The sequence below is a fragment of the Pipistrellus kuhlii genome, unplaced genomic scaffold (assembly GCF_014108245.1).
Source record: "Pipistrellus kuhlii isolate mPipKuh1 unplaced genomic scaffold, mPipKuh1.p scaffold_m20_p_23, whole genome shotgun sequence".
NCBI lineage: Eukaryota > Metazoa > Chordata > Mammalia > Chiroptera > Vespertilionidae > Pipistrellus > Pipistrellus kuhlii.
In genome coordinates this window covers 9224327-9237066 of record NW_023425522.1, presented here as the reverse complement: position 1 = coordinate 9237066, position 12740 = coordinate 9224327, and the positions used below count along the sequence as shown (strand labels likewise).

The following is a 12740-nucleotide window of genomic DNA, read 5'->3' as shown; positions in this document are numbered from 1 at the left end:
CAAGGCGCTGGAGAACGTTTGCTGAGAGGGGGGCGTTGGGGCAACACTTTCCTGCTGTGCTCAGCGCGGCGGCCTCTTTCCGACCCAGACAGATGTAGACGGCGTCCAACTCAGGTGTCCCCGCCATGTCCGCAGTGGGCAGCTTCATCCTCCGAGACCATCCTAAAGCCAGTCTTAGAAGGGCCTTAAGCAACGAATTTTTTTCTTATTCTTATTACAAAAGTACTATATACACTTTGTGAAAAATGTTTTAAACACACACACACACACACACACACACACTCACACACACACACGGGTTTATTACAGGGAATTGGCTCCTGTGATTACGGAGGCTGACAAGACCCAGGTCCTGTGGGGAGCAGGCAGCCAGAGGCCCAGGGAGCCCATGGGTGGCGGAGTGACCCAGGCAGCAGGCCACACACCCGGGGGGGGGGGGGGGGGGGGGGGGGGGCGGGGATGTTTCCCTGAGTCCAAAGGCAGGAAGAGGCCAGTGTCCCCGTGTGGAGGGGTCAGGCAGGAAGGACTCTCTGGGACTGGCGGGGGCTCGGCCTTCTGGTTCGTGCAGGGCTTCAGCTGGTGGGATGAAGCCACCCCCTTGGGGAGAGCACTCTGCTTTCCCAATTCAAATGCTCCTCTCCTGGAAAGCGCCCTCCCAGACACACCCACATGGGACTGACCCTGCTTCCCGGCACCCTGTGGACATAAGAGGTTTCCTTTTGGGTGTGGCCTGCGTATGTGCACATTTGCAATACCGCACTGCACTGCGCAGGGCTTTTCCCACTTCCCCGTGCCTGTGGGCTTTGATCCAATCCTTGCTATTCCCGTGGAACTCAGCAAGGGTGGAGAATTCCAAAATACGGATGTGCCCTATGTCAGTTAATCATTCCCTGTGGCATATAAGGAGTTGGGATTTTGGTATATTTTCACACATAATATTTCAAGCAAATTTTGCTTCTAAGGCTGTGATAGGTAAAGACTTCCTGATGATCAGTTGCAAAATTTTCTGGGATTTCCCCTTCTAAATGAACATGACTGACATGAGGTAAAATAAACGATGGAAGTAATAATGCATGCAACTTCAAGTCTTGTGAGCCCAGGAAAAGCCACTCCTGCTCTTTAAAGAAACCGCTCTCTGTTTACTAGCTGTTTCTTCCAGGATTGACATCTGAATTTCTAGATAATGCACACATAAATGGGTATATCTTTACCAATTGTTGACATTATTTAGTTCTACCCTGTAGATGAGGTACAATCTTCCAACTGAGTCTACAACAATTTCTATGTAAATCATACTTCAGAATGTGTATCAGCTATGGTTGCGTCAACAGTGGTAAATGCTGACCCAAGTAGGATCATCTGATCACATTTCCTTTCTTGCACAACTTTTGTTTCTTCTGAAGTTCATAATTATTTTACTTAAGAATATACTCCATATTCTTTTTAAAATACGTTTTATTGAGTTTTTGCAGAGAGGAAGGGAGGATAGAGAATCAGAAACATCAATGAGAGAGAAACATCCATCAGCTGCCTCCTGCACACCCCCTACCGGGGATGTGCCCACAACCAAGGTATATGCCCTTGACCAAAATCGAACCTGGGTCCTTTCAGTTCTAAGGCCGATGCTCTATCCACTGAGCCAAACCAGTCAGGGCTGCTCCATATTCTTTGAATCTATTGCGAAGTCTTCCTCACCTGTAAAAAGCCTGGCAATATAATCATCTACTAATGCAAATTAGTCACAGAATTGGAATTTCAGTTGCACCTTTTTCCTAGAGTCACAGGGGTGAATGGAAATTTCATGAAGTTTGAAGTGCACAGTTTTGGGGAGCCGTCCTTAAAAAGGAATAAAAAATTAAGCATAAAATTTAATATTTACTTAAGTTAAAAACTCACAAATTTAAAAAGCTGAAACTGCCATAAGCATCCCCAAAAATGACATCATATTTCAAATAATCTCCCAACACGCCTCTAAACTCTGTTTTCCCTGTAGTTTTTGGCTGCAGGCTCATTGGTTACATGTGACAAGTGTTGGGAGGTGAGTGTCCACAGAGGATTCTTCTATGTCACTGCTGTCAGGTCCTTCAGGACATGAGCATGTGCCACCTTCATGTCACCCCAAAGGAAATCTGCACCGTGGGTGATAAAAGGTCCCCTGAAAGTCATTCCTGAGCTGGCGGGACAACCCTAAGAATACACGATGTGCCTGCAGACCACATAGGAACCTTCTCACTCAAGCCAGCTTCTTACTCAGGTGAACAAAAGCCGCCGGACACAGAGGAGCGTGTGAAGAAGGGGGAGTTGGAGTGGAAAGTGGCAGAGGTCATCTGAACCGATTGTGGTCAAAATAACTTTTGTTTTCATCATTTACAAAAACTTATGATTATGTGATGACACCACTTGGGCCCTTGAGGACCTTGAAGGGGCCCAAGAGAGGCCCTTGAGTGCAAGCTCCCTTAGGCTCGCTGTCAATCCATGTCTTACCTCCCCCCAACCCCTCTGCCCCACAGCCAGTCCTGTGTCCTCAGACCTCGCCAGAGAGGCTAGCTCTAAGCCTGGAACCTCCTACTCATCCTGAGAAATTCCTGGTCCTTTCTCTTGGGTTAGATCCTCTCTTGCCTGGATCTGGAAGTACTAGAACAAATAGACAAATCTATATTTATAGTAGGCGATTACAATACATCTCTCTAATGAATGTATGTCAGGTTGAACTGACAAAAAAAAAAAAAAAATCACCAAGGAAACAGATGTGTTGAGCTCCAGGTTGTACTATTATGATCCAATTGCCGTATTTAATACACTGTGTTCATTACCTACAGAACAGGCATTCTTTTCAAATACACTGGGACATAAAAAAAATAAATAAATAAATAAAAAATGAGCAAATAGCCAAAACCGGTTTGGCTCAGTGGATAGAGCATCGGCCTGTGGACTGAAAGGTCTCAGGTTCGCTTCCAGTGGAGGGGGCGGGGGGGGGGGGGGGGGGAGCATGTACCTTGGTTGCGGGCACATCCCCAGTAGGGGGTGTGCAAGAGGAAGCTGATCAATGTTTCTCTCGCATCAATGTTTCTAACTCTCTATCCCTCTCCCTCTCTGTAAAAAAAAATATATATATATATATTTATTTATTTATTTATTTATTTATTTATTTTTTAATGAGCAAATAGCCGAAACCAGTTTGGTTTAGTGGTAGAGCGTCAGTCTGCGGACTGAGGGGTCCCGGGTTTGATTCTGGTCAAGGGCATGTACCTGGGTTGTGGGTACATCCCTGGTAGGGGGTGTGCAAGAGACAGCTGGTCTATGTTTCTCTCTCATCGACGTTTCTGGCTATCTCTCTCCCTTTCTCTTTGTTAAAAAAATCAATAAAATATATATTAAAAATAAAAATAAATAAAAATAAATGAACAAATATTCAGGCCCCAGAGGAAACTCAGATGCCTGAAACTTGAGTCATAACTGAGCAAGAGCGGAGAAAAAGGCTCCTCTGGTCCCGGGGTTACAATAAGGGCAACACCAGCAATACTGGGGAATTCGGATGCAGGAAGTGAAAGGGGGTGTGGGGCAGAGGAGAAGTACCAGCGGACCCCATTGGGAAAACTCCCCTCTTCCAAATGGTAAAAATGAGGAAGTGGGGGGGTGGGGAGAATTCAAAAGAAGCAGAAAGGGAGGAGACACATTCTGGAGCAGAGTCAGGTCCACCATATAACCACTGCCATCTATGTCCAACCCCAATTAATTCTCCTCGTAATTTACTGTGTGAAGTCTGGGAATGGGAGGTCTAGGCTATAGAATCCCGGGTCGCAGACATGAGGCCTTGGTCATCTGTATTGACTCTCGCCCACCTTCTTTTTCCTGCTGCAGGAAACCAGATTGAGGACTCGGGTGGGAATGAGAAAACAAGGAGGTTGGAGAAGGCAGGTGGAGGCAGAGGCAGGACTTGGGGTTTTAGGTGGGGTCTAAATGGTGAGAGATATTGGGGTAGAGATCAAGGATTGATACAGGCTATCTCTCCACACACCTCTAGACTGGGTTGGGCAGCCCCAACTCCAGCCATGAATTTGGCACCACATTTGGCTCTAGATTCTGCCTCAAGCTCTTATCTCAGGCCCAATGTTAGCCACAATTCTACTCCCATCCTAATCTCCATCCCGATTTCAAGCCTCAGCCTTAAATAAAGTCTCTGAATCAGCCCGTCTACAGCCCCAAAGTTAGCCCTCCTGAGCAACGTGTGCCTTGGCAATTCTTTCTGCTCTCTGAGAACCACAGGTTGTTGAGACATTTCAGTAGGACCTGAGGGGAGTCATTTTGGCTGCAAAAATCAGCTCAGAGCTAAGGGTGCTTATTAAAGGGACAGCAGGGCTCATTCATCGATGTATCCGTAGCCCTGTCTGGCTCAATCAATGAACAGGCAAGTACAAAAGGCAGGCCTACATGTCCTCAGGAGGTCTCAGTTCTGCCAAGGGTACCAGGTCCGAAGGAAAGGAGATTGCAGCACAATTTCCTCCCCCAGTCACAGTCAGTCATCTGTGATTGCCATTGGGCTAAGGGTTTGTGAAGAGAAGGGAGAATACTGGGTCAGGAAACTTTCCTAGCCTGGACACCTGAGATGCTGTCGTCACCAAGTGCTGTTCTCTAAGCTGAGCCGTGAGCAACCCTACCCCAGCCTCAAGCCCACAGTCAGGGAGACAGGGGCCACAATGCTGTGTGACCTCCGGCAAGTTACCTGGCCTCTCTGAGCCTCGGTTTTCTCCCCTCAGAAACAGAAATAACACTTGAATACACCCATTTTCTCTTACCTTTAATCAAATCTCTTTTTCTTCATCTCCTTTCTCCCCGTCTTTAAAATCTGCTCATCCTTAAAAGATCAATTTAAAGACCACTTCTTCAGGGCAGGCCGCCCTGTCCTCTGTAGAATAAGGCATCCCCTCTGCCCCCATCACCCCCAAGTTACAAATCGCTCCGTAACTCTGGGTTCCCCGCTTTGGTCTGTCAGCCACTTGCAATTACTAGTTAAAACGTGTCCTGTCTTGACGAAACAGGTTTGGTTCAGTGGATAGAGCATCAGCCTGCAGACTGAAAGGGCCCGGGTTCGATTCCGGTCAAGGGCATGTACCTAGGTTATGGGTATATTCCCAGTAGGAGGTGTGCAGGAGGCAGCTAATCAATGATTCTCTCTCATCGATATTTCTAACTCTCTATCCCTCTTCTTTCCTCTCTGTAAAAAATCAATAAAATATATATATATATATATATATATATATATATATATATATATATAACAAAAAAAAACACGTGTCCTGTCTCATGGACAAAGCCCCGGGAGGGAGGGACCATGACTGCCATTTAAGTGAGGTAGTCTCAGCTGCTGGGCAGGGTGGACGGTGGAGAAGGAGCTCCCCAAGGCACAGACTTGATGTTTTGCAGTCACAGGTTTCAGACATCTAAGATTAAATTATTTTTTTAAAAAATATTTGTATTGATTTCAGAGAGGAAGGGAGAGGGAGAGAAGATAGAAATATCGGTGATGAAAGACTCATTGATCGGCTGTCTCCTGTAAATCCCATGAGCCTGCAACCTAGCCATGTGCCCTGACCTGAAATCAAACCATGACCTCCTGGTTCCTAGGTTGATGCTCAGCCACTGAGCCATGGCAGTCAGGCCAAAATAAAATTTTTCTACTTCATAACCAATCCTGGCAGCGCTCTGGAGCATATATTACAATTCTATAAAATTATGTGACCCTATTTGCTATTTTAATAAGAACATTCTTCATTGAAACTGGTATGCTTTTTCTGGGAGTACATGGCACTGACTAAAGCATACAATGACTACTACAGTTTGGTGCCAGTGTCTTGGTTCATGCTAATTTGTGAGCCGTTTTCGACACCAGGCATATTGCACCATCTGCATCCATTTTAACACAGTGGAAAAGCAGACTTCATCTTTGTATTATGATGAAAATAGCTTTTCCAAAAAGGCCTCCAGAAAGTTCGGTATTCCATGAACTGCAGGCTGAGACCCCTTGGTGTAACATAATTCCTTTACATCATTATTGTGTATCCAGACACATGAACGCATTATCATTACAGTAATCCCCCTTTATCCATGGTTTCACTGCCTATATGTTTAAAATCCATCTGCATTTCACATGATCTCATCACATATGTTGTCCATCTTTTCCTTACATAATCCATGTCAGATTTAACAGTCTCTTCACTGACTTTTTTTTGTACTGAGAAAGGATATTTTCATTGTCTCACTCACTCATTCTTTTTTTAAAAAAATATATTTTATTGATTGATTTATTTTTTTTTTTTTTACAGAGTTGAAGAGAGAGGGATAGAGAGTTAGAAACATCGATGAGAGAAACACATCAATCATATGCTTCCTGCTGGGGATGTGCCCACAACCAAGGTATATGCCTTTGACCAGAATCGAACCTGGGACCTTTCAGTTCACAGGCCAATGCTCTATCCACTGAGCCACACCAGTTAGGGAGTCTCCCTCGTTCTTAAGACTAACAACAGATTTATTGTAATCTTCAACTTCCTTACTTACTCCCAGGTTTTCCTCCATGGCTTTCATGTGGAGAAGTGTTTCCAAGATATTTTTTTCCTGAGGAGTTATTTTTCCACATACACTCTTCCATGTCTACTTCAGTCTTATTTTTCTCCCATTTTTAAGTTTTCCAAGATTCTTGGGATAAAACTATTAGCAGATACATTGCACAATCATAATTCTGTCTCTAGGGTACCTGCTTCAGAACGAAGATAGCGGCATAGGTAAACATGCCTAATCTGCTGCCATGCACAACAATTTCAAATATACAACTATACAATAAAATGTCTATCATCCTAAACCCAAGGGAAATCTGGCTGAAAGGAAGCCCTACAACTAGACTGAAAGAGAAAGAGGAGAATTCAGGGCACAAGCACTGAAAAACTGGGGTGGGGGGGGGGGGCGATACGGGCTGGCAGCGGATCCTGGCTAAGACTGGCAGCGGATCCTGGCTAAGACTGGCAGAGGACGTTGCTTTCTTCAACTCAAAGAGAGACAAGCTCCTGATCTCTCTGAAATCCAGTTTCTGGGGAGAGGCTAGACTGTCTCCCATTGGGTTGGAAAGTGAGGGTGGCTGGCTTGCAGAGCTTCGCGCAAGAATATTTATTTGCTGTGCTATGGTATGAGACGTGGGGAGATGCAGAGACTCTGGGATGAAGATCGGAGAGGCGGCTGACTGGCAGCCATCGCTGTTGGCCACGCCCCAGCCTACTGACACCCTGAGACTCCACCTTGAGACTCCACCCCTCACAACACATCCAAGCTCCAAGCATCGGCTTTTGAATAGGAATGGCCCTCTCAGTTGCAGTTTTACCTAGCAAAGGAGGAGAGGACTGTGGTTCACACTGTAGCTCCTGCAGGGTGCAGTAGCTGAACCACACTCCATTGGAGATCCAGAAGCCAGTGTTCCTAGTGCTCAGTGTTAACTCCTCACCCCCATGAGTGACACATTTGGGAGGCGGCTTCAGTGAGCACTAAAGCCCCACTGAAACAAGGCCTGTCTCCAGCATAGCAGTTCTTCCTTTATAGACACAGTGGGTCCTCACAGACAATTGGCCTGGAGTCAATTCCTCCCAGTATACCAACAGCAATCAAGGCTTAATTACACCATGACTTTGCACTCAGCCCACAAAGGGATATAGCAAATGCAAACACCTCAGGTGATTGGGAAAGCTGAGCTACTGACCCCTATAGGTCACCGACCACACATAGCCACTCCATCAACACAGGGAGGCAGCCAAAATGAGGAGACACAGAAGCATGTCACGAATAGGAGAGACTGAGGAAAGTAAACCACTAGATGACACAGAATTCAGAATCACATTTATAAGGTTACTCAAGAATCTTCTAAAAGCCTTTGAGAAACTTGATGAGACCTCCAAGAAGCTTTGTGAGACCTTCAAGGACCTTAATGGGAATACCAAAAATATGGAAAAGGACCATCACAAATTAAGCATACACAGTCTGAAATAAAGAATATACAGAAATTCAACTATAGATCAATGTTCCCCAAGAGTCAAACCAAAGATCTAGAATATAAGCAAGCAAAAATCACACGACCAGAGAGGCAAAAAGAAAAAAGAATCCAAAAGTGTGAGGATAGCATAAGGACTGCTTAAAGTGTACCAACATCGGGATTTTGGGGGTCCCAAAAGAAGAGAGAGAGGAGGATATTGAAGACCTATTGGAAGAAATAATGACAGAAAACTTTCCCTACCTGGTGAAAGAAATATTATAGACTTACAAGTTCAGGAAGTGCACAGAACCCCAAACAAGAGGAATCCAAAGAGGACCACACCAAGACACATCATAATTAAAATCCCAAGGGCAAAAGACAAAGAGAGAATCTTACAAGCAGCAAGAGAAAAACAGCTAGTTACCTACAAATGAGTACCCATACAATTGTCAGCTGATTTCTCAATAGAAACTATGCAGGCCAGAAGGGAATGGCAAGAAATATTCAAAATTATGAACAAAAACCTACAACCAAGATTACTCTATTCAGAAAAGCTATAATTCAAAATTGAAGGTCAGATAAAGAGCTTCACAGACAAGAAAAAGTTAAAGGAGTTCATCACCACCAAACCAGGATTACATGAAATGTTGAAGGGTATTCTTTAAGAAGAGGAAGAAGAAGAAAAAGGTAAAGGTAAAAATTATGAACAACAAAAAGACATCAAATACATACCTACCAACAAGTGAATCTAAAAATCAAGTGAAAAAAATCTGAAGAACAAAATGGACTGGTGAATACAATAGAATTAGGGACATAGAAAGAGAATGGACTAACAATTCTCAGAGGGAAGGGAGTTTGAGGGGGACGGGAAGAGATTGGACAAAAATCTTATACTATGGATGAAGACAGTGGTGGTGGTAAGGGCATGGGGTGGGGTTGGGAATTAGGTGGAGGGGAGCTATTGTGGGGCAAGGGGGAAGAGGAACACCTATAATAATCTGAACAATAAAGACTTATTTAAAAAAAAAAAAGGGGGGGGTAATCTGTTTCAACAGTCAGCCCGTCTGTGGCCTTACAGTATTGCTCTCGCACAAGTTGAGTAAGATTCTTCTTCACGTGATCATCTACTTTTACACTGCACACTGTAAAGTACTTCACTTACGTTGGGGTTTCACATAGATGCCTGATGAGAAACAGAATCCGCTGTGTCCACTTCTATTAGAAAATGCTTCTTGCATCTTCATCACCATCTTGTGCCACTGGCAGCTCAGATGGCAGCTTGGTGTGGAAGAGGACCCTTGCATTATAGAGGGTCCATTTCCATAATTTGAGGGCCAGTTAGGGAGGTTTCCAAAAATTAAGAACAGACTTCTTAAAGGAGTACTCTTGCGAGGTAGTAAGCGAGCCTTAAAGTCACAAGAGGTGCCGCACCCTGGTTTATGTATCACTGTGCCACCTTGAATTGCCATTGTGCCCTCCTCCCAGTCCCTGCCTCACTTTCTTCCCAGTTCCTGCCTCACTTCCGGGGACTAATGAGTCCTTGTATTTCTGTGTTTACTTTGGACCCAAGGCTGAAGTTGTAGAATGGAAGCTGCAGACTCATATATTTTTTTTTTAATTGATTTCAGAGAGGAAGGGAGACGGAGAGGGAGATAGAAACATCAGTGATGAGAGATAACCATTGATAGGCTGCTCCCTGCACGCCCCACTCTGGGGATTGAGCCTGCAACCTGTGCATGTGACCTCACTGGGAATGGGACTGTGACCTCCTGGTTCACAGGTCATCACTCCACCCCTGAGCCATCCCAGCCCGGCAGCTGCAGACTCCTTTTGTGACTAAAATTAAGAGGAGTCCTTAATTCTCATGGTGTGAGAATAAAGGATGTTCTGGATTACTAACACACTTGCACAAATCTAATTGTCCTAGAAATCTGCTAAAAGAAACAACTTTTGATATGCTAAATGTTCAAACTCCTAGAAACATCATTCTCTCAGAAATTGTTTGCTTAAAAGCATTTCTCCATAAAAATCTAGCTCTCCATGATCAAATTGGTTTAATAATTCTTTTGGCTTATAAAATGCTATATATCTTTTTCCTAATTTGATCAGTATGGAGTGTAATATAAGCATTTAATATTTGAAAAAAGTATTAAACTTAATTACAATCTTTAAAAAATTCCGTTGATAACAATTTAATTCTATGGTGTGTCAGCTGAAATATAGTTTTCAAGATCCTTTGCTAACTTTAAGACCTGAATCAAAGCAAGCCCAGCTGATGTGTCTCTGTGGTGAGTTCCCACTCAGGACACCAGCCTGAGTATTGGGCCTGGTCCCTGCTAGGGGGCATGTGGGAGGCAGCCAATCAGTGATTCTCTCTCATCATTGATGTTTCTATATCTCCCTCTCCCTTCCTCTCTGAAATAAATAAAAACATTAAAAAAACATTTTTAATAAATAGTTTTAAAATCAATTAGTAGGCAACCTTTGGACACCTGGATAATTTCTAAGTGAGACAGAATATGGAAACATTGATCACCAAACATTGTTTTGATGCATGTGTGTGTGTGTGTGTCTCTTGTAGGAGAACTGCATCTTCAGGGTTTGGGAAGAAAATGCTCACATTTGTGAACATCTTATGAGCAGAGTCACTGACCACCTGCATTCTCAACTGTCTTTTCAAGGATATTTGTATAGCTAACAGCCTTGGAAAATAGAAATAGCGTCTGCCTCTAGAGCACATGTGTCAAACACAAGGCCCGCGGGCCAAATCCGTCCCGCCAGGCCTTGCAATGTGGCCTGCACCGTGCTGTCATCACTGCACTCCGCTGCGTTTCCATCACAATGACAGTTTATGACTGTTCAGTAAACCATTCGGCCCACGATTTAGGCTGGATTTTAGATTTTGGCCCCTTCTCTGATTGAGTTCGACACCCCTACTCTAGAGCAAAGAGTTCGTTTATTCAAGATATGGCCAGCTGCTGCTAATGCTGGGACTAAGGCTGCTTAGCAAGAATATGGAGCATGCCGAGGTCAGCTCTGCAGTTCAGGGAGATTTTAGCAAAACCCCCAGCATGAGCCAGCAGCGGCCTCAGCTTTGATTCACTGTTGTTGTTGCCTGTGGATGCTGCTTCTCTTCACTGTAATGTGAGCAACCGACACCAAGAAGTTGCACCCGAAGCTCTGAAAGCACTGACACACAGGGGTGGCTCTGTTCTGAGCGGCTCTGGGGAGAGGCTGGTCCCAGCGGCAATTCTGCTTCACAGCCGAGACTCCGAGAGCCGAGCTCCCTGCCCTGTACATCACACATTGCCCCATCTGACCCCAAACTCACAGTTTTCCCAATGCCCTGCTGCCTGCCCAAGGCCTCCTAGTACCAACAAGCCACAGCACATTCCTAACCCCCAATAACCAGATGACACAAAATGTTTAGTATCTTTCTCTTCTTTTTATTCTAAAAAAAAAAAAAGGTGACAATAACAACATGCAAATTGCAAAGAGTGGCGTGATTTTTAATCTACCCACCCATTCAGACATCATTCTGCATTCCTCACACATCATCCTCTCTCCTTTCCTTAAATCCTAGATGAAAACCCCTTGTGTGATGCAGGAGCCCCCCCACCCTCAACCCTGAAAAAAGAATCCCCAAGCCAGGTTCCCTCAGCAGGTGAACGCATTCAGGAAATAAATTAGGAAAGAGGAGACTAGGAGCTGGTTCTGTTCAGCTCTGTCTCACAGACCCAGCAGAAGGGTGTCATGCAGATGTTATCATTCCACTGGCCATCAGTTCTGAGGTGGGTGCAGTCCTCTTGCCCATGGTAGTGCCAATTATCTGGTTGCCCTGGACTCCAGTTCCTGAGGAAAGCAGATGGATGTGGGCCATGGAAGCTAGACCCTCAGCCAAGGAGTCCCTTTTGACCTCAAAACCCCGAGCAGGGATAGCAGGGCCCAGGCCAAAGGAACAGGGTACAGAGCGCACACACACACTCACTGGAAGCCAGTCTTATAGTCTGTCCCATCCACCCATGTCCAGGGACCATGTTGGTCAGTAAGGCCAATCCAGGTGTCGACAGGGTACATGTGTTGCTCAAGAAACTTCTGTGGGGAGATGAGGGCGATGACTTCAAATAAACCAATCATTCTCCCAAACAAGCTCTCCCAGTTCTCACCTGCTCATTCTGGGAGCCCACGACCACCAGGTGGGCGTTCTGCAGCTGGCAGGACCACTGAGCCTCGGACCAGGACAATCGAAAGGGAGAAAACCAGTAGCAGCTGCCGCCATGCTCCAGCCAGCCAATGGGGCAGCAGGCATCTTGAGAGTCTGAGGTGGGAGTGGGGAGGTTCTGAGATGCTGCCCAGGGATACAGAGGCCGGATATGGGGTCAGGCGCTGCCCTACACACCACTCACCATTGCTCTGGAGCGCAGCCACCTGACAGTGCAGGGTGTGAACGAACTTCTGGACTCTCTGGAGCATTACAGAATAACCTGGGACACACAGAGGACAGTGGGGACAATGCAGGGGGCCCAGCTGAGAGCTCCCCATGCCCTCCCACCACCTCAGGCCCAGGGGCAGGAAGAAGAGGCTGACCTGCTTGGAGTTGCTGCTGCTGTGTCTCCAGCTTTATCTCCAGAGAAAACACCTTGTCATTCAAGCTGCGGGCTGGAGGGGAGGGCACTCAGCACCCTGGCTGCTCCCATCCCACATCTGTCCTGAGAGCCCAGCCCCC

The 12740-nt window shown here is 45.6% G+C and overlaps 1 protein-coding gene and 1 pseudogene across 1 annotated transcript; both read right to left on the bottom strand.

The window, feature by feature from the left end:
* Positions 1–6181: 6181 nt before the first annotated feature.
* LOC118727039 lies at positions 6182–9483 on the bottom strand (annotated as a pseudogene).
* A 1956-nt stretch (positions 9484–11439) lies between these two features.
* Positions 11440–12487, bottom strand: LOC118727038 (asialoglycoprotein receptor 1-like). The gene is made up of 4 exons (XM_036452492.1): positions 12421–12487; positions 12181–12332; positions 12003–12109; positions 11440–11866 (listed from the first exon to the last, which is right to left on the bottom strand). Exons 1-4 carry the CDS (start codon positions 12485–12487, stop codon positions 11716–11718), a joined length of 477 nt encoding a protein of 158 aa, XP_036308385.1. The 3' UTR covers positions 11440–11715.
* Positions 12488–12740: the final 253 nt, after the last annotated feature.